Source organism: Ambystoma mexicanum, chromosome 3p (assembly GCF_040938575.1).
Source record: "Ambystoma mexicanum isolate Mex_15411 chromosome 3p, UKY_AmexF1_1, whole genome shotgun sequence".
NCBI classification, from domain to species: domain Eukaryota; kingdom Metazoa; phylum Chordata; class Amphibia; order Caudata; family Ambystomatidae; genus Ambystoma; species Ambystoma mexicanum.
In genome coordinates, this window is record NC_090925.1 from 1,121,174,192 (window position 1) to 1,121,196,897 (window position 22,706).

The following is a 22,706-nucleotide window of genomic DNA, read 5'->3' on the forward strand; positions in this document are numbered from 1 at the left end:
AACAAGTAACTAACGGTGCTCGGGTTATGTCGGGATGAGACGGCATTTACAGTATGGAGACGGCTGTTCCCGGCTGGAGGCAAAGTAAAGGCTTAATTACATGGCATGCTGCACAAATAAGGCTTCACCCACCATCTCCAAGGCTTGTCTGTGCTTTTCGTCTTTTACACTCCCTCATTAATTCTTGAAAGACAAATTGCCTTGGCCGCACCTTGCTTTCAACTGATAATACATTTGGGATGTGTAAAATGACTGACGCACAGCTTGTATGTAATAAATGTAAAGTGTTTGTGCACGTAGTTGTGGTCATAAATGTTGTATCCGGTCCTATCGTCGTGGGGGATGTGTTGTAACTTTTAAGACTAGAGAAGGGTTCCAATTCCGGACACATTGTGCCCTCGCCCCTAGCCATTGACTACTGATAGTTGACTCTTGACGAGTAAGAAATGGTGTGCTGTGTGTATACAAAGATTTGAGGTGGCCAGTGACTTTATAGGTGGCTAGTAGCTTGCACCTCCAAATTGTTGCCCCCTGGTTGCATCTGATATCTTGTTGGGTTGAATGTCTGCCGATAACTGTGGATTACATGCTGGTCAAGATGTGCAGGTGATTGGAATATTGATTGCAAGTTATGGATGAATCTAGTGATCACCTCGGTATCGGGTAATAAAATCGCTGCAAAAATGTCACCAGTAAAAATAAATTGCGGCAAAAATGCTGTGGTTTGACCCGGTAAAGGTGTACCCCATTATACCTTTTAAGGGTTGTGGGAGTGTCCCCACCAATGTTATTCATTTCCCTTGTTCCTGTCCCACTTAGCCTTGTGGCACCTTGAAACACAATTGTGTTGTATAGGCATCTAACAAATGCTCAATAAATAAAAAATAAACAAAATGTACGCTTTTAGATCTCAACAGCCAATATCTTTGCACTTGTACACTGACATTTGCATAACTTTCCAAAATTATCTTGAGAAAGCTGAGTGCATAATGGATTATTGGGTGCAACATTATAAACGGTTAAAACAAAAAATAAATCATATACTATACAATTCAGGTTTTCGTCCTTAACTGGGAGTGGTGAAAACTCACTTCAGAAGTCACCATAAGCACATGCTTTTACGCTAATGCAAAAATCCTCAAATACAAAATAACAAACTCGCGTCAGAAAAGGAAAGAATATCTGCCTTTAACAAAAACAGCACAGCTGTTCATCTTCACCTGATGGGAAATGGTGCAGTTGTGCATGTGGAAAATATAGGATTTCCCATAACGATGCATACCTCTGTGCCCGTCTTCTCGGAATATTAAATTGTCCTGGAACAGAACTGCAATTATAAGCAGAGAAAGTTTGAAACACCTGTGCAGTGCAATAAAAAGAGAAGTCTTATCTGTGATACCATCTTGGGAACCTCCCGGGGGCTGTTTGTGGCTGACTCACCAGCCACTGAAGATGTTGAGCCTCGGACCAATTTTTCTGAAGGGAGGGTTGAAGAGGGATTGGGGAGGTAATAGTTTCATTTATTTCTGACTGGTATTCTCACCTATGATAGATCTCCATTTCTAGTTCAGATTGTATGAAAACAAATCCCGAGGACTGGGCGTCGTTTGGCTGTTGCCAGTGATTTTGGCTGGTAGTCTGTGGAGGAGCGGCAGGGGCTCTACAGCAGTCACCCCAATTACCTGCAGATGTACACATGGGCCCATCAAAAACTCCCCGCTGCAAGAACGGAACACTCAGCTGTAGAGCAAAGTTTACTGTATTATCTCTAACAAAATGACCAGGATGGCAGCAGAAAAACATACATTCTTCAGAGCTCTCGTCTTCTCAGTGTCACCCGGTTTTATCCAGCAGTGACCTCACAGAATCAAGTTCCATCCCTGAAACCTATCAGCTGTTCAGATTGGTCAGTTTAGGAAAACTAAATAAACTTTCTATAAGGGTTAGTTCTACTCGCATTTTGGTTGTGTGAACCCGCTGTTTCTCTAGCCGCGTGCGCTCCCTCGCAACTTGGCCATGTGCACTCCCTTGCTTCACTAGCCGCGTGCGCTCCCTCATCGCAGGTTCCTGAATCCTGTTCACGTGTGCGATCCCTCGCAACTTGGCTGTGCTCCCTCGTATCATAGGTTCCCGCATCCTGTTCCACCCGCCCTACGTTCCCTTCCTTCCTCTTGCATCCTAGCCCCTTCCCGTCTTTGATCTATTGTGTACTGTATTGACATTGTTTGTGATCCACGGTTTTTGGAATTACATTGCATTGCTTGCATTCTTTCTTCTAGGTTCCAGTTCTGTTCTGCGCCTTGTCCTCATCGGAAAGTGTCACAGAAAAGTGGAGCATGAACCAGACCACCACAATACAGTGATCCTTGTGAATGAGTACAGTGCTAAAAGGCCAAAGGCTGGCACAGGCTCCTCCTGCACCTTTGGCTGAATCACACCCTGACACAGCCCTCTCTAACGTTCGTCTTTCTATCTCCAAACCTCTGGATGTCCTTGCCCTTGTCATGAGGATCCGCTTGAAGCCCAAATCCAAGTGCAACTCTTGGTACGTTTCTGACCTCGCCACCCTTAAACCCAAGTGTAGGGCAGCTGAGAGGAGGTGGAGGGTATCAGAGGTACCCCCCTGACAAACTGGCCTGCCATGGCCTCCTCCAAAGGTGGCAAAGGCTCTGTCCTCTCAAAGAGCCTACATCCAAACCTGCATCTCTACGGCATCTAACAACTCGGACGAACTTTTCAAAACCTGCAAGGAGCTGGCCAATCCTGCTGCAGTCTCTACTGCTCCTGTTCCCTCCCAGGCCTTCTGCGTGGCCTTGGCTTCTCATTTCACCACTAAAACGTGGGACATCCTGTCCACCCTTGTTTTCTCATCCTCCTCCTCTACCACCCCTGGCCCGTCTCTCCTCCTCCTTTCCTTCCTTCACCCCTGACAATGTTTCCAGACAAGGCCGATCTATGAAAGTCTTGTCGAAGCAGGTTCTCCCCTGATCGTCCAGAACCATCAAGGACCACGTTGACACCCTTGCTCCAGCCTTGGCCAATTTCTGCAATCACTCCTTTGCCACCGGAACCGTCCTCTTCCCTCTTAAGCACTCCCTTGTGCACCCCCTTATAAAGAAGCTCTATGCCGATCCTTCCTGTCGTCCCTTTGTTTGTTTTCTCCCCTCCTTGTCTTGTCGTGCCTAGAAACACTTGTGTATAAGTGTTATAAATGCCATATCCTACTATTGGGTAGCCATATCTGGTAGCTCCTTCTTGGACCACCTCTACATTCTACAAAATCCAAAGTTACAGGACCGTAGGGAGACTATTGGCTCCTGGACATATTAGGTCTTCACGTGAAAGGTGACACTGAATTGGGCAGAATGTATCCCTCAGCCCTGGGACCCTGGTAGTTACCAGACTAAGTGTAGCTTCTCAAGGCAATGAGAATGAACATGGAGGTGCTGTGTGTTCCCTAATGTTGCCATCTCTGATCACCTAAGCCTGGGAGAGTGCATTCAATTGTTGGTTCGTGAGCAACACTTGTATCTTTCCACATCTGTTTCGATGGGAACAGCTTCTCAGTCTACCTTGATTGAATGGCCATTGTCTCTGTCAGGTCACGTGCATTGAGACCACAAATTGAACCTCTCCTGCCTGTAATTGTGAGGGTTTTAGCCTACGTTTCTTGCTGTTGGCTTATCGTCTTGGTAACGGGGAACTTTTCATCTCCCCTCGTCCTTGGCTGAGGTGAATCGCATCTGCCTGCATGTGGATGCAGCGATCCTGTCAGCCCTTTCATGTATTCGAAGTATGTCTCCCCCTTTCCATTAACCTCAGTATGCCTATAGCCTCCATATTCGTCCTTATGGCTTTCCGTGTTAGTGGCAATCATGCATGTGCAAGCTAGGTTTACGCATACTTGCCGTCTTGCTGTTCAGCTTTGGCAAAGGATATCGATATATATAGAGATGCATGTATGTCCATCTGCTACCTGCATGAGTCAGTAGTAGATGTTTCGTATCTATATGCAAGAAACTAATGCACGTTTGTATAACTTTGTGAATGGATGGCTATGTTATGTTACTTTGCATTTATATAGCACCTTATTTACCATTGGTATGGTCTGAAGGCACTGGTAGGTTGAACGCCCTCGGAAACCGAAGTTCAAGTCAGTAGAGGGAAATAGAGTCAAAAGGTGCGTGTGAGCACCGGATATGTGTGCAGCCTGTCTGGTATTCGTGTGATGGCTGCTTCTTAGCTGTAGGTGTGGTGGTTGAGGGCTCAAGAGTATGTGTTTGTTCTGGCAGGTTGTTATCCAGACCGATTCTGGCTGCATTAGGCGTGAGGAGAATGCATAGGCTGGAGGGTGTGTAACCAGCAGTGTTTAGTTAGGGTGATGGGGAGGATGAGGCAGATGATGGTATGAGAACAGCTATACCGAATGGTGTCATAGTATCGCTGTGTTCTAGTTGAGTGGTGGTGTAAAGAAGAGAGTAAGCGTGGAGATATGATATGGTGGTTTACCTTAGGTGCTTGAGATCGAGCCAACGCCAATAGTTCCTTGTGTTCCATCCGTTCCATTGTACTCCAACTGTTCTATGCATACAACTGTTTCAAGCACTCAAAAGCGTTCTTTTCAATGCTCTCAAACGTTCCATGCACTCCAAACCAATTCCATGTAAGTTGCGCCGTTCCATACCATCCGTACTTCATGTATAAGTGCGGCTACATTGTAATGTCTGTGACGTCAGTGATTTCTCAATATGCTCTCAATTGACTTGTTCGATTGCTGACATCTCCATTTCCTCCATATCATGGATTGGGTATGGTTTGAATGGCTGTCTGAAAGAGTAAGGTTTCCCACATCTGCGATACATTGATGATAGCAATGAAGGGCCTAAAAGTGAGGTGCATCTTCCGTTTCTCTGTCTGCGGCCCGTGAGTTGTATGAGGGGTGGGTGGGGGGGATAATGAGGGCCATGCTTGGACCTCCGTCTTCAACTCCTCTAGCCTTGAAGCCTCTACATTGTAGGTTATAGGGGTAGCCCTGTGAACAGAAATCTTGCACTATCTAAGCCACCTCTACCCTTTCATGTACCCACCTCCTTGTTTTCCCCCTCTCACTTCTCAACAGACTTGCTGATCGAGGAGTGAAGGGGCGGAACAAGGGTTGTTAACTTCTCATCCCATGATTTGTGGCATCAGGAAGTTTGTTACAAGCGAGATGAGGAGAGAGTAGGAAAGGGCAGCATTGGTATCTGTATAACAGAGCCTCTCGTTACATATGGTGAGGTTCACTCCTCTTCACCAGGCATAGTATTGAGGCCACAGTGCTGGGGAGAGGGTGCACTCTCCCTGGCTGAAGCCAGTACGTGGCAGCACTCCTTCCTTTCTACAAGGTCCCTTTTTTAAGCAATTTACCCCTAGTGGTGGCACAGTACACTCTTCCATGGACAAGGCCAAGCACTTTGAAACTTATGGTGGTGATTTGGCACAGTATCAAAGCAGATTTATGAACATAACTGAGTTGCTCGTGGGTGTAGAGCAGTAATGTTAGGGGAGGATGATGCGGCCTCGGGGCATGTGGGGGCTCTACTTTATACTTGATGACGATGCCCGCCTTATGCTTTACCCAACGAACAATGTCAGTATTTGAGCAGTTAAGGCCGCATTTGCCAGGAACTGTGAAGCTGTACCTTGGGTCTGGTATGATAGGGCAGTACTGTTTTCCTTGAGGCTGTAACTGCCATACAATAAAAATCTGTAGTTTAATGATGACCAACAAGATCAGTTATGCTGTCTGACACGTTTTGAGTTAAAAACTCTCCTTCAGACTGTCATCTATACAAAGAAAATGTATGCATTATTCTTGCAATTTTAAATCTTCACATAAATTAGCAATTTTCAAGTGTATTCAGATATAAGATAGTGGTGGTTCTAAAAACCGCAGTTAAGCCAAGTGCAGTCCGGAAATTAAAGAAACCAAAGAATAAATGAATATTTTAATTGACTGTTTTGCTAAAAAAGAGAATGTGCCATTTCACCCAAATCGCCATGAAAGACATACCACCACCGTAACCTCTTGCTCATGTTAAACTAAGTAGCGTCAACAAGAATAACCAGATCCACATTTACTCTTTCACAGTATACTGTCCCATAACGGAGTACCTCGCATAAAGTACCCATATAGTCTTGTTGTCAAAAGAATTAATAACCTGGATAAAAGAGCATCAAAAAGCCAATCTCTATCACACACTCTATCACACACCCTCGTGTAGGGCTATTTTACCTCCTTCTAATGGTAGTTTCTGACCTACTGTGTAAAAATAGATGGTGTTATTTTTACACCGTAGATCAGAAACTGCCATTAGAAGTATGGTGTCTACCTTTTTATAGTAGTTTTGTCCATGTGAGATTGGACGCCACATTTTAAGGAGCAGTGTGACTCGGCGGTTTGAAACCGCATTATTGTCTGTAGGCATTGGCGAATGCTTAAGTGGCTGTGAATTTCACTTGATATAAAGTGCTCTGTTGTTTCCCATCTAAGTTTCAACAATATAAATAACTTGCATATGTAGGCCTGTATGGTCCGCATAGGTGAGTTTGTAGTTGGTGGAGCTGTTTGAAGTCAGTGAGTACTATCAGCTGAGCTTGACCAAGACAACAGGGGTTTGGTTTTGAAAAGGAGACGTACATGTATTCGTCTTTGGTGAGGGCTGTAAATGATAAGGGAGCCAACATTTGACCCAAGTCCAGTGTGCAGGATTACTTGCTGGGTTAACAATGAATAAACATCTGTGGAGGATGATGCAGTGTCGGACGTGCAGAATGGTAGGTTTGTGTGTGTAATGGGCACATGCTGTAATGTGTGAATTAACTGGTTTGTCGTGTGCTGATATTTTATAGAGCATAACATCTGGTGAGCAGTGCTTGATGCGCTATGGTGATTCAGTGTTATGCTATATGGGTGCAGTGTCTGCTATTTGGTGGGGCAAGGTGTGAGGCAATGGCCTGTAGAGTGATGTGTGGCTCAGAGATGATGCAATGTGTAGTTGAGGAGGTTGATGAGTGACTGCTTTTGGATGGTGGTTTGCCGTCTGGAGGGTGATGTGTGCCTGTGGATATTTGGCTCTGGTGGTACAAAGCAGACTGCTGCCACAGGGTGGTGAGTGGGTGCTGGCTGGAGGGGAGAGTCGGCACACAGGGTGCTGTATGGCACTGTCGGGTGAGAGGCGAGGTTTTGTGTGGCACTGCAGAGGTTGAGGTGTTTGGGGGGGTGTTGAGGGAGCGATGCGCGTAAAGGGGATAGTTTGATTTGGTTGGCAAGTTGTTTTGTGTATAGGGATGATGTGGATGCTGGGGGGTAGGGTAGGGTAGGGTAGGGTGTGGTGGTCATGTGGGTGTGAAGTGGATGATGTTGTAGGGAGTTTGCGGTCCTGGTAAATGCTGTGATTTTTTAACATGGTTATTCAGATGGGAGCTTGATTGGTTAAGGATGTGGAGGATCCATTTGGTAAGTTTGTGGCAGCTGCCATTGAAACTTGTGTGGAAACTGGCCTGCATGATGGTGTAGATGTGGGGTAACCTCAATTTGGCTATTTTGCGAGGATAGTGTGGATAGTTGGCTGGCCTTGCAGAAGGTATGCGTTTTGCAGTTATAGACGGTATGTAGAAGGAATAGGAAACCAGGAGACCAGTAATGATGATATTGTGTACTTCTATATTGCTTCATGCTAGATTCCACGTGTTTTGGTTATGTGAAATATACCACTAATAGAGTGCAAACCTGTAGGAAGTTAGTAAAGATGTTCAGAATGGCAAACCTACTTTATTATCTTGGAATGGAAGAAAACATTTTTCTCTTTGTTATCATACAGTAGAAAAGGGACATATCATAGACTACACATTGAAATGATTTTTATTTAACGGACCATCATAAAGTTGCCTCCTATGCAAAGAGACCATCTTCTGTATGTGTTACACACTGCATGTTTTAAAATGCATAACCGCCATGGCACCGGCGTACATGCACTGCAATGTCAAACGTTATTGCACCATTGTAAAAAAATTCTATCCTGCTGATGTAACTCATGGTTGACCATTGAAGACAGAAAAGGACTATTGATATGCACAATGTAGTGTTTACCAGTTGCATTCACTATTCATGTCATCTTTGCTTACTAGACAGCATGCAACTGAACTTGTTTCATTAAAGAAGGGAATGTTCTATTAAGGAAAGCTATTCAATTTGATGCAAAGAGTATTGTAGAGACTTGTACTCTCAAACATATCTTTACCTTTTACTTTAAATGGGTCAATAAGTGGAAAACCATGATTGTGAATAGAAATGTGACATGTACATAATTTTGTGGAATTAACATATACAATCTTCTCCATCGAATATATATATTTTTCAAATGTTCATTCTTTTGTCTTGATTTTGTTTTCATATCCTGAATTCAGGATAGAGACGCAAACTAACCAACCCTACTAACAATTTCCCTTTCTGCATACACCTCTCAAACTCCAAACCAAATGCAACCAAAACCTACAGCACAACAAACCGCACAAACTTCACTACATCGCAACAACAAAACAAAAACACATAGTCTTGCACAACAGTACACAATGACTACCGGCCGCAAACACCCCAGGCCCAGCCAACGGGCCCACCGGGCTGAGGCTGCCAACAGCACATCACTGCTCTCTTGCACTTTTCCTGCTTCCTGCCACTAACTCAACCTCCCCTCTTTCAGAGCCGCCAGAGCGCCAGGGGACCACTCCGGTGGTGATAGTGCGCGGTACAAATGTCCTTTAACATTAACATGACAGGCCTTGAGAAAGTGCCTTCTGTGATCAGCACATAAATTGAGTGTGCACATGTTTTATTTTGCTTACACCGTTGATTTAAGGTATTGAAAATACATTACAACTGAACATTTAACTGGGATTGATCAAATACCGCATAATGGGATAGAATGGAATGAACAGCATTTGTTGGATACTAGTACTACTATATATTAAGACAATGTGTTTTTCATTCAGATTAATAGAATTGTATCTTTTCAAAAACATTTTTACAATTGTTAACAATAAATCTATCACCAGCAAGCACGTCCGAACTGCTCCCTTTTTCTAAATTCTATTACATTCTGGTACACTTTCAGGTGGGATAGGTACAGATAGCTGCTTAAGTTTATTTTGTTTTTACGGAAATTCAGAATGATCCATTAATGTGGTTGTCATCGTAAAACAGGTACACCTGAAGCGGCAGGTTTATAATCTAACATCAGAATGAATGCTGAATGAAGCACACATGAAAAACACTTGTATTAAGGAAACTGTGACTATCAGTCCAAAAACCATTCAGGTGATAATTTTTATGAACTAAACTAATTTGAAGTCTTAATCCAGAATCTAGATACATGGTACCAAAGAAAATGAGTAGAGAAAACAAATACGCGATGGTAAAATAAGACTAGAATGGAAGAGAGAGGAACAGGAAAGGTATAAAGCTAGGGAAAAAGAGACTAGATGTCAATGTATTCTTTTTGGAAAAAAACAGAATAAATGCTAAGCACAGCTCATAAAAAAATTAGTCATTCAAATAAACTGAATAAAATGGAGCCTAAACAACAACATAGAGTAAAACACAAGGTTAAGTTCATCATTGAGACTGTAAGGCTGTGAAGGTCTCCAATGATCGATTTGGAACGACTTCATGTTGCAGAAGTCTGCCTTCTATGTCGCCACCTCCTGATATTGAGTAGCTGGTAACAATTGGAATCTCCATTGAAAAGTTAAATATCCCGTCTCCATGTGATGTTTTGGAGTTCTTAACATGAGCATTCAAACTGTTTGTTGTTCGTTCGGTCCAATGGATTTTGTTTTATGCGGTCCAATGGATTTTGTTTTATGTGAGTTTTGGCTAGCATAATATAACCCACAGACAACGGCTTGGTTGAACATTGGGAGTTTAAAATGTTCCAAGTCTTCAACAAAATGGATTCATCAGAATAAGGATGGCATGAGACTTTTGCCTTAATACCTTTATCATGTCTGGCAGTTTAGGCAAGAGCAAGTGCCGTATTGGAGTTTGCCTAGGTCATCCCTTGGGGCCAGTGCGTTCATCCACAAATTACATGGATTGTCACTAGAGTGATAGTACAGCTAAAATATACGCTCAATTTGAGCTTGGACTCAGTTGTTCTAAATCTTTTTAACCTGTTTGTTTAGAAAATGTAGAAATAAATGTCAAACTCGGTGCACTCTAAGGGCCTGTTTCACAGAAGTGTTTTATAATGGTGCAATCTCATGGGAAAACGCTCTGTGAATCAGGCCCTTAGTGTAGATACCAGTATTTGAGCTTATATTGATCTGCTTTATCAAGCTGATGTTGGATCAAAGAATAAAGATAAACGCATACCTTGAAACGGTCACACATCAATATTTGTTGTGCTAGTGAACAAATGTTTGAAGTGAACATTTTGGAAATGTACAATTTATTTGTATCAGTCTCCATGGTATACTCTGAAGTCTTACATTTTGAGTGACACATTTGTACATTCTCATCCAAGAAGCTATGTGAAGGGGCTTTCCCACTTTGAAATTAGGGGGCATTTGTTAATGTAAAAGATTTAAATAAAAAAGAATGCATATCATTCAGGCAATGGATCTTTCTGTACACCCGAAATATTACCATACGTTTTCACCACATTGCAGCATGAGGGTTATTCAATGTAAGGAAAGCTGTTGGCATGTGTGTGAGCCATACTTTCCTTAGTAAAATGATAATGACCCCTTTGAGGTACAAAATGAGTAACCATTATTTGTTTACCCTGTAAATATGTTAATTGCTCCAAATGTTTGTTTAAACAGGAAAAGTGATAAGCACCTTCATGGACATGTTTTTTTTTCCTTCAATACTATTTGCTACGTTTGGATTGATGTAATTTATCATATTTGGTACTACTAAATTTGTGACTGGATACTTCCTATTTGGACGCAATTCCAAAAGTGGCAATTAATTTTGAATGCTAGCAACATATGTGGTTCTTGAAACATTTCTGATACCATTGCTACGTGTTTCATAACTGAATATAACATAATAATTGATGATCAGTTGCATATCAGCCAGTTTTGGCTTAACAAGTGTGTGCCCCCTGTTGGCATTCTGTTATTCCGCACACCATGACCTTTTAGAGCTATATTGTAGAGTCCTTTAGGCGCTAGGCACAGTATGCTTTAATATCGCTTTTGAACTTGCTAATGTTCAAACTGGTTCGTTGAGTGAATGGTTTTTATTTATTTATTTTTATTTATTTTTTTTTACCAAATCTGATTTGAGCCAGGTTGGAACAGGGCAAATTGCTGCAAGAGCATGTCTTGCTATTTATTTGAGAATCTGGATGCTTGATCTCGGTAGGGGAGACCCTGGTTGTCATTGCCCAGCCATTGCCACTACGCTGGTTTTCGACAATGTCCCATATGTGATGTCAGCCTTAATGCAGGTATATGGTCCTCCCATTTGTTCAGTCACAGATGTAACTGGTTGCAAATGGTCTGTTTCACTGCATTACAAATTAGGTGCATTTTGTACTCCCCCCCCCCCCCCCCCCAAGTCACAAATCAATTTGCAACTGTAAAAATGCTTTCATAATTAGCTATAATCCATCGTTTTTCAATCAATGTACAACAATTTGATTTTTTTTAGGTCCATGAATATTCATGAGGTGTGTCCAGAAAATCCGACATGTTTCCGGCCCTTGAGGCCTGGAGTTAGACAACCCTACTGGGCTGGCTACTAACTTGTCAATGGTGTAACCTGTAATTGGTGATTGAAACTCCAGAGTTCCCAATCGAGACCAAACGCACTGATGCTCCGGAAATCCCTTTTACCCTCTGCTTTTTTAAAAATGTTATGTGCATGCAACGTGGGTGCTCACGCAGGCTAAACGCTGCCATTAAATGCTAACTAACAACTATAGATAAACGTTTTGCATTCCAGTGAAAGTTCCATCTCTTGAGAGCACGTCCAGCATCGTTTAGCCATGTGTGCAAATAATATTTCAACAGGGTGGTTGCATACACAACCCTTCTGCTACTTGTTTGTTGCCATACCTGAAGTGCTGACGGTGTGCATGTTCCTTGTGAATTCCCATACGGACTCCTTGTAGGCTCCGCCCACTGCCGCATGTTTAATGTGTAATACAATGTTTTCCCCCTTCTTGGAAGCATGTAAGCTAGTCACAGCACGAGAACCACCCACACTGACATGTTGTTGTGATTGTTAAAGCTATGCCCAAGATTGTTGCCTCGGACATGTAAATGATTAATAATGATTGTGAATTATTTTGAGATTTTGCTTGAACACCTATGTGGGGTACCTTCTAAAAATTTTCATATTCGAAACTTTAGGCCGATTATGGTGCGAATTCTTGATTAAATAAGGCCAGGAGGGTGCGTGTTTATTTTCAATTGAAATGTTTTTTTTTACTCCGTTTCCTTGAATCGGATCGTTTGGTTTCACATTAAGGTGTGTTTCTTTTGTTATTTTGTTTCTTTAGTCTGAAATTCACCACCTCCTTATGTCGTCGTTTGGAGAAAGTGGAATTCCTCACTTGTGTTTTCCCAAGTACTACACGTTCCTAGCTAACAGTAGCCTGGGCTTCTGAGCCACTCAAGATTCCTAGAGCAGATTAGATTTTGCCTGATGTCTTCTGCGGTAATTGCCAGAATGTCTGGAATGCTGCAAATCAAAACAGAATAAGGTCCCCGCAGGGAGGAGGTCTGGGGGGGAAGCATCGGGTGAGGACCATGTGGCTGTGAACCACAGCTTCTCTCAGCTGCTCCTATAATACATCAGCGCTGTTTCCCAGGCCTCGTGGCTCTGCCCTCTTGACTCGCTGTTTCTTTTTTAATGTAGTCACACTGAACCAATTCATTATTTTTAGCAGAATGAAGACAAGCGGAATCTTTCCCTTGGGGGCCATGTGGGCTTCGACAGCCTCCCAGACCAGCTCGTCAGCAAATCCGTCACGCAGGGGTTCTGCTTCAATATCCTTTGTGTCGGTAAGTGGACTTAATGTATCGTGTCCGTAAAGCAGAGCGCTATTGGGAAAATGTATCAAACGTGACTGCCTATTTGCAATGCTGGGCTGGGTCGCTTTACTTTTTGGGGGTAATTGTGCATCCGTTTTCAAAATATTCAGCCTGTTGCCAGCACTTGACGTTAGAGTTGTAAAGACCTGGAAATCGTAAGAAATGCATGTTAATGAGCCGAAATGTAGAGACGCCGTTTTCAATTGGAAGCGCTGGCCCTCCCAGGCAACCCTTTAACCACAAAGTTTCTTGAATGCAATGGGCTGCCTGCCCCGTATGTGTCTTGATTCCCAAACAGGAGTGCTGGGTTGGCCAGCCTCCTTTTGGTTCTGGGTAAAGAGCTAACATGCAGTGGAAGCCCTTTAACCAAGAACGGCTAATGGACATCCTGCTGCATGTTAGCTCTTTACTCAGAAACAAAGAAAGGCTGGCCAACCCAGCCTTCCTCCTGTTTCTGAATAAAGGGACATCACACAGCAGGTTTAGCCGAAGTGCTGCTTGATTACATGGCTGACTTCAGGTGTCTGCATTTCAATTAGAAAAAGAAAAGGCATAGCCTTTTCTTTTTCTGTCTAATCCAAAATGCCGACGCCTGCAGGCAGCCGTGTAACTGCACAGTGCTCTGCTAAATGGCTGCCCATAGTGGTTGGCGTGGCTTGGGCTAGTCTGGATGAGCCCTGTGAGGTCTATGGCTTGGGATCCATCTCGGAGACTGCTGGGGCTTGGCCCCGGCTAGCCCTGGCCCACTTAAAGCTCTGTGTGTAGTCAGGGAGCACATGGACATTCCAGCACCCCTGAACGGATGGCTGAAAGTGTGTTATGGGATAGTGGGGGTCCCATCCCAACATGTTTGGGGTCGCCCTTCCTTCATCTGGGCAAAAGTCGGTGGCACACGTGGGGCAATTGCATTACAGTGGAGACCGAGATGAACAGCAAGGGGGTTACAAATGGTACAGTCTTTCATGACAGGCAGCCATGGGGAAGCTGAAACACTAAATGGGAACTGAAAAGTTTAGCACCTTGACAAAGAGCGACTATACAGGCGAAATTGAAGAACAAAGACAACAAGGTGATGCTTACTGGATACTAGGAAGGTGACATCCTAAAGCTCCAGGAAAGGCACCTATAACGTGCCACTGCAAAGCACGCATTTAATAGCCTGATTTAAAGATGTTGCTGTGTGTTTAGAGTGCTGCACAAGGCCTGATGCACCAGGGACTATTTCACTGGAAAATATTGAAAGGCCCGGACGCCGTCCCTGTCGCCATGGCACTTCACAGGGACTGCACACCGCTCTATGCCATGTCCCAGGGTTTCTTGTGAGAGGATACTTTTTTTTTTTAAACGATTTTATTAATTTTCCAAATACAAACAAACCAAACTTCAGTGGATACATAATGTCAATCGCAAATAAACATAAATTGATGTATTCCAGTGCACTGTATCTCCCCGTAATTCCCCCCCCCCCCAGGCCTACTCCACCTCTTGCAGTGGGGATTCCTCTTCGGCAGCGCTCAAGGAGTCTCCGTCACCTAGTCCATCGTACGAGGGCCCAAATAGTTCAGCTATCAATTGCCTCCAACCCGCTAGGGCTCCAGCTTCTTCTTCCGTCTCCCCTTTACATGCTTCCTGCCATACCACCGTTTCTGCTTCCGCCCACTTCTGCAAATCCCTCCACCATGTTTCCATTTTGGGTCTATGACCTGCCTTCCAGCCCATCGCAATTCTTCTCTTTGCCAGGACATACGCTAGATCTTTCAATTTGCTTACATGTTTAAGCTTACGCGGCCTGGGGAACCCTCCTAGAAAACAGGCCCATGCAGTATCCACCTTCATGCGAATCCCCTTGTCTTCCATTTTCTGTGCTATTTCTCCCCAGTATCTCTCTATCAGTGGGCACGCCCAGAACATATGTACCATTCCCACATTTTCCTCATTACATTTTGGACACACTTGGCGCCCGGCGTTTTTAAATTTAGCTATCTTTTGTGGCGTCGGGTATGCCCGGTGAGTTATATACAACTGTAACTGCTGTAGCCTAGCATTTCTCGAAATTTTTTTGTGGTTTCCTTGCGCTCTCTCCCACATCCCGTCACTCATCGGGCCCCCTACTTCCTCTTCCCAGTCCAGTATAAGTTTCACCACCTCCTTTCCCACTTGAGACATTATCATTTCGTACACTGTAGACGTTTCATGCCCTCCTTCTGCTATGTCATATATCATATCGAAAGTGGTGTCTGGTTCTTCCGCCAGTTCCACTTCAGACCAGGTATCTTTAATTTGTTGCACTACCCCATGATACGTGATATATTGCCCCTCACCCAGCCCCATTAGTTCCACCAGCTCCCCAAATTCCAGTATCTTCCCTTCCTGCCACACATCCCCCATCGTTGCTATCCCCGCCGGTTCCCAGTGGTTCCTAATCATCAACCTCAATTGCTCCACTCTTCCCACCACCGTGACCAGCGGGATCTGCGGGGAGCACGGGGATGGCTTGTCCATCAATCGGCATGCCCTTTGCCACATCTCCCACCCAAGACCCAACATCCCTGGGCGACTGCCTCCCCCCCCCCCGCCGATTTGGGCAACCATATCATTTCTCTCAGAAAGTATGGGGCGCAGTCCTTTTGAAGCAACCTGTGTTCTAAGGTAGGCTCCTCAGGGAGCCATTTGGCTATGTATTATAATTGACTCGCTACATAATAGACTTCCCAATTAGGTAATTTAATGCCTCCTTTCTGATATGGATTTTGTAGTTTCCACAGGGCTACCCTGTTTCTCATCCCGTGCCATAAGAATTCCCTACATATACCATCCAGCCTGACAAAGAGTTTCCTGGGTATTGAGTATGGAATGTTCGCAAAGCAGTGTAACAATCTGGGCAGTGCCACCATCTTGAGCATCGCCCCTCGTCCCATCATCAAGGGAAGTTTCGTCCAAAACTTCATGCTACTCTCCAGTTGCTTAACTGTTCTTTCCGTGTTATGCCTATGTTCAGCTTCTACCGTATGGTATATGTCTACCCCAAGATATCTGAATGTTGTAACCTCCCACGGTATCTGTAGGATCGGCAAATTCTTTAACGGGATCCCCCTGTATTCACTGCTATACCTGAAAGTTCTGCAAACCTCTTCATTACATCCAGTATATATTGGAGGTTCTCTTCTGGGTAGCGCAAATACAGTAACATGTCATCTGCATGCAATGAAATGAGGTGTGGTGTCTCCCCGACAACAATACCTATTGTATCATATTGCTGCCTCAGGTAAATCGCCAGGGGCTGTAGGGCTAAAATATACAGCATAGGGGACCATAGGCATCCCTGTCTGGTGTCTCTGCCAAGTAGCCATCTTTCAGAGACTACCGCTCCTGTCTTCACCCTGGCTAGTGGCGCGCTGTACAACAGTTCCACCCATTTAAGATATCCCGGTCCCATACCATATTAGCTAGGGCCGCCGTTAACCAGGGCCATTTGACCGAGTCAAATGCCTTAATTGCGTCCAATGATGCTATCGCCATCTCGCTTTCATCCCCATTAGTATGTTGAACCACTCGGTTCAGCCGCCGAAGATTATTCGAGATATTTCTATGCGGGACATATCCTGTCTGATCGGGGTGTATTAACTTATTGATGACCTTCTTCAATCTATTCGCCAAGACCGCTGTTAGTATTTTACTGTCCTGATTTAACACCGACAAAGGACTATAAGAGCCGCAGTCACTACCCGGCTTGTTGGGCCTAGGGAGTGGTATAATGACTGCTTCACGCAAGGATTCCGGTAATCTCCCAGCTTCATACGCTTCGTTGAGCATCTCCAGCAGCGGTGGCAGTACCTCTTTTTTTTTTTTTTATATGCCTTGTAAAATTCACTTGGGAGTCCATCAGTTCCCGGGGTTTTGCACGTGGGCAGCTGTCTCACTACTCCCTCTAGTTCCTCTAGGGTGATCGGGGCATCTAGCTCCTCCCTCTCCTCTGCACTAATCTGGGGTAATCCACTATCTCCCAATGTGTCCCTTATCTCCTCCTTGTTGCTTCCTGTTTCATCCCCATACAGGCGTCTATAATACTCTGCAAATTCCCAATTAACCCCTTCTTGCGTGTCCACTATGTTACCATCTTCTCTCAATATCGTTCTGATTCGGGGTCTGGGGGGGTCTCACTTTTATAGAGCCATGCCAGGACTCTCCCTGGTTTGTCCCCTTCTGCGTGTTGCCTCTCTACATACGTCTTATAATTAAGGTTGCATAATCTTTCCCAGTATACTGCACATTTCTGCTGTAGGCCTAATGCCTTTTCCACTTCTTCCTTGGTGTTACCGCCCCATTCCAATACCATTTCTAGCTCCTTTTCCGCGTTCTGCAGCTCAGCCAGGATCCCGTTCTGCAGCCCCCTGGACTTGGCTATAGCAGTTCCCCTCACCACTACCTTGAAGGCTTCCCAGAGTGTGCCCGCTGTCTTGACACTGCCAGTGTTTATCTCAAAGTAACTTATTTCATCCCGCATGTCTTCCCTAAATACGTGGTCTTTGAGTGCCTCTGCTCGCGAGCGCCATGTGGGTATCCTCCCCCTCGGGGGTCGGAACTGCCACACTACCATCAGTGGCGAGTGGTCTGAGAGGACTCTTGCTTTATATTCAGCCTGTGGTATTTCCATCATCAAGTCATGTTACAAACACAGTCTAGCCTGGTATGTAGGCCCTGTGGGGCTGCATAGTGTGAATATTGTCTATCCTGCGGATGGCAGGCCCTCCATGCATCAACCAACCCAAAATATGCCAATAGTGACTGCAGTGCCCTTGCAGCTAGAGTGGGTCTGTTCATTTTAGTATCCGACCTATCTACGTTGGGGTTTAGCACGCAATTGAAATCACCCCCCAACAGTACAGCCCCCCCCCCCCCACACTTCCACTGAGATTGCCATACAGGGTCCTAAAGTACACAGCTGTGGCCTGATTCAGAGCGTAATTATTCACAATACAGATCTGTTTTCCTACACTACAACCCTTTCATAACCACCATCCTACCATCTGACTCCGCTGCAGAATGCAGCAGCTGGAACGGGACATGTGGGGCCACCCATGTGATTACACCTCTATGGTATGCTGAGTATGCTGCTCCCACTACCGTCCCTTTCCACTTCTTCTGTATCACTTCCAGTTTTGCTTGCGTTAAATGAGTTTCCTGTAACAAGGCAATGTCCACTTTTTGTCTGCGCAAGTACATCATAACCTTGTTTCTTTTCATATAGCTGTTGAGCCCCCTGACATTCCAAGTGACTATCTTAAGGTCTCCCATGGGTCATCTTGTTTTACCCGGGGTGAAACAACTGAACACCCTTCCCAACTACCACAAACCACAGCACAGAATTCCTTCCCTCCCCTCTACCCCAACCCCCACTACTGCCCAGCTCCATCCCTGGATCTCAGGCGCCCCTACATTAGTTCCTGCCTTGGAATCCCAAGCTAAGAACCCAGGAGGGTGTCACCACACTATCAGTGACCTAACTAAATTCTAAATGGGGGTACAAAGACCAGCCCCGAGAGGCTCCCTTACCAAGCAATAGTCTGTGCTCACGAACCATGTTTCCTTCCAACCTATGCATGCCCGCCCTTAAGCTGCGTCCATGACTATAATCAAGTCCCATAGTCATAAGTCCCGACACCTTCTGGTGCTCTCCCTGTGCATTACTTATCTTTTCCTCCTCCATCTCTCGTCTGGACATCCGACTCCCTGGGGCAGCTTTGCATGTCGAGCCATCCCATGGCGTCTTCCGGAGTATCAAAGAACCAAGTTCTGTTTTTATGAAAAACTTTCAGCTTCGCTGGGTAGAGCAACATGTATTTGTGGCCCGCTTCTCGCAATCTCCGTTTGACCGTCCCAAAGTTCATACGGCACAGCTGCACCGCCAGGGTATAATCCGGGTAGGAAGTTATGCTCGCTGCCCCTCTTTGTATTGTTCCGCCCTTCCAGAAGTGTTCAAGGATTCTCTCTCGATCCCGATAGTTAAGGATCTTGGCGATGATCGGCCTAGGCGGATTGCCCGGCGGCGGCTTCCTAGTGAGGGCCCTATGCGCCCTTTCTACCGCAAACCCTTGGGACAAGGTTCCCCTGGTGATCTCGTGCAGTGGGGTTGGGACCCTCTGCTCCCTCCAGCAGACCAACAATACGGATATTATTCCTCCAGGCACGTCCTTCCGCCTCCTCCGCTCTGCTTTCCAGGTTGCCCACACGTTGCACCAGGGACTGCAGCTCCAATTTGTGTGCAGCACAGTCCGCTGTGTTCGGGCCCACTTCTTTCTCAAGGTTCTCCGTGCATTCCGCCAATGACCGAACATCTTTCCGGAGAACGTTCATTTCCTCCTGCACCGCCCCCACTTTGAGGTCCAGCGCTGTTTTCAATTCCGTCACGGCCAGTTCAAGCTTGGTCTCCCAAGCCACCTTCAAATCGGCAATCGCTGCAAGAACCTCCTGGTTCGTTCACATGGCGGCCATGCCCCCGGCAAGGGCTTTGTCTTTGCTCCTGGCTCCCTCCGGGACTGGCGGTGTCCTGGCGTATTCATCTAATGTAGGTTGCTTGCCCTTCAGCCTTGGAGGTTTGTTGGACATGGCGCTGCGATAGGGGTTTGTGGGTGGGCCCCCTCACTTGTAGTTGCCAGCCCTGGCGGGAGCAGGTTTCTTCCGCACCTGAGCTCAGGGGGAGTCGCCCCACTGGCGTCCCAGAACTACTTCTTAGCTACAGGAATGGGTTGTGCCCTCCCACCTGACCGTATATGTCCCCTCTCAGACTCCGCTAGCGGCACCCAGGTCGCAGGCTCGTTGTCTGTGTTCTGCACCGCACCACACTTCAAGCCTCACCCGCCTCCTCTGGTCCTGCTTGTCACTGCCCACAGGTTGCTTTGCATCTGAGGGGTGCTCAAGGGCTCGTGCCTGGTCCGCCAGCTGTGCACTCGGACTTACAATTGTCCACCTTGGTGTTAGTATATTTGTCCTGGAGAGCTTCCCTTGTTGCCTGGTGTGCAAACCAACATCATCTTTATCACTTCCTGGCGCCCCTATCAGAGTCGGCTATTATTACTGGACTTTTCTTCTCCAATTGAGCTAATGTCCCACACTTGCCTTGCCCCCAGGTTCACAGCCACAGCATAGTGTTTCCACCTGGGTGTTTGTCATGCGCCGGGGCACTCTCCCCTCTCCAACCACACTCAATGTCCTGTGCAGGCCGCTTGGCCTGCACACAAAGCGTTACGTGCCTTCTTATGCACACATCCCCCTGCGGTACCTGTCTTCTTCCTTTGCTTATTTCCTAGTGCAGCTTGATGTCCATCATGCACTCTGCTCCCGCATGTGGCGGCTTTATACACGGGCCCTTCCTGCTCGCCATCCGTGTAGATTGCCTGGCGGGTCTTGTGTCTTGTATCCGTTCTGTGTGGGAGAGGTGGTGTAATGTGTTGGGCTGGCAAGGGGGATGGGGGGGATTAAAAGGGGGTTTGTGTGGATGAACCCCCCCCCAATTTTCTAGAGATTCCACCAGCGAGGGTGGGGGGTGAGGGAGTTGAGCATGTCCTATTTTGGCGCTTTGAAGGCCACACAATTGGCCAAAATAAATCAGCCTTTTTTGTGTTCAGCTTTTAAAATGCAGAAATATCAAATAGAACCACCTTTTTTATATCCAGCTTAAAGTTACCCCAGAGCTTGTATTCCCTCCTCAGAAGTCCTCTGATTAGGGCAGGAGTAGAAACTGGTGGTTCTTACTTTGAGGGTCTTCACCTGTGAGTGTTGAGTCAGTGAGGGTGGGAATTGGTCAAATTCTGAGTATATATGAGGCTAGCTTGTGCTCAGGTTGTTGGACCATGTTTATATCTAGTCCTTCTGCCATCTTCAATTCTAGATATGCTATTCTTGGAGGCTTCCTGCACTGAGCGAAGGGCTGTAGTGTTTCTAGCATGTGTATTACTGATTGGAAACCTGCTGTTCAGCCTTCTTTGTTTGTTAGCCTGCATGTTCCAGGAGAAAGTTATGGCGGAGGAAGCCTGCACTGCTTTCTGTTTCTGTCTGTGTTCAGAGGCATGCAGACTTCAAAAAGGGTCTACAGGACCACATTGTTGCGGGTCCTGTGTGCCTTCAAAGAGAATCTCTTACAAGGAAAGTGTGCGGGTGATGTAGTAACAGTAGCACTGCACTCTCTACTGCTATTAATCACAAGACACGACTCTCCCTTAAAGAGAAATCCTTTCAATTGAGTCTTCCAATGTTGATCTTTAGGCACTTTCAGTTGGGTAGTGTGGCGGGTCCGAAGAAGGACTCGGACACCGGGTTGACATCTGCACTCAGTTATTTATTAAGTGATAAGAAACGGGCCTAACCTTTCCTATTGCTATGTGGGTGTTCCCTGCCTATTTAAATGAATAAGGTGCTCATCTGTTGTCAGGAAGTCGTTAACGAAAGAGTCCGCTGTCCAAAATTAATTCTAACTGACCCTGCCAATATACTAACACCATTAGGCAGGAGAAAGTCTCTTCTCCTGAGTGACTTCACGTAATGTTTTTCCTTTTGTTCAACCTTTTTGTTAGTAGGCTAATTTTAAATGGTCTCTTGTCACCTTCTGTAAAAGTTGTTGTAACTCTTTCACAAGTTCTTTGGGTTTTCCCTCTGTAGGGGTGATTTTCGAGGAATCCCTTTCAACTCTTCTCTTTTGTTCCATGCTGATGTGCCTTTTGTATTTTTGTATCATGTACTTTACTTTGGTGGCTTTTTTGTGTTTTTCTCATATGGGTTTCCCTTTTCTTCACTTCATAAAATTCACTTTCTCTCATTAGGATAGTCTCTCTCTGATTTGTCCCCTCTTCAAGTCTCCATGTATAGGGTACTTTCCTCTCTTCCTAGGGTATTTGTACCCTAGTCTTAATGACCTCTTTACCAGCTTTAATAATGGTTCTCTTTCTCACATTATTACAGTTCCATTTCATCAACTTAATGTTCCAGGTCTCAATTTCACTTGGATGAGTTCCTCTTGTTGTGTAATGATTCCCTGGTGCCCTCCCTGTTCTCCCGTTCACCCTGTAACTTTGGAATCAGTGGGTGAACGCCTCCGGGCCCTGGGCTCACTCTGGTTCTCTTCGGCTTTTCCACTTGTCCTCCTCATTTTCTCTGGCATATCAATACTCTCTGTGTGACCAGGTAACACTGTGGGTAACCGGATGGTTCGCTGACTTCTCAGCTCAGTGGTGTCGGCGGCGTTGGACGGGCATGCCAAAACCATGAGATGTGTTCCTGTCTCCTCGGTTTCTCTCTTTGAATGAAATCTGGTCCTCCAGCGTTTCACATTCTGACCAGACCTGAAAGTCGTGGACTCCTCAGCTCTCCTTGGCTCTGCCTCTCTCAGGCGTTAGGTTCTCAGGGGGATTCCCCATCCTGCGTATCGTCTGTTTCGCCTCACTGTGTGCTGTCTTGGCAGTCTCTTTATCACAGGTGAATTGCTTTATCTTTTTAAAGAGACAGCTCCTCTTTCTTGTTCATAAGAGTATGTTAGGTCTATCTTGAGCCCAGTCTCTGGATTTCATAAGGTTCATCACATCCGATAGTCCCATTGTATGCCACCATGGGAAATAACTTGGGTAGTT

General features: G+C 45.5%; 1 protein-coding gene across 3 annotated transcripts in view; it reads left to right on the plus strand.

Moving 5' to 3' along the window:
• Positions 1-22,706, plus strand: part of SEPTIN8 (septin 8) — a 437,194-nt gene that overhangs the window by 101,668 nt on the left and 312,820 nt on the right. For 2 of the 3 annotated variants that reach the window (XM_069652496.1, XM_069652497.1), the window contains exon 2: positions 12,939-13,056. In XM_069652496.1, coding sequence (XP_069508597.1) covers positions 12,939-13,056 — 118 coding nt within the window. The remainder of the gene's footprint in view (positions 1-12,938; positions 13,057-22,706) is intronic. The other variant, XM_069652499.1, reaches the window with a different exon arrangement.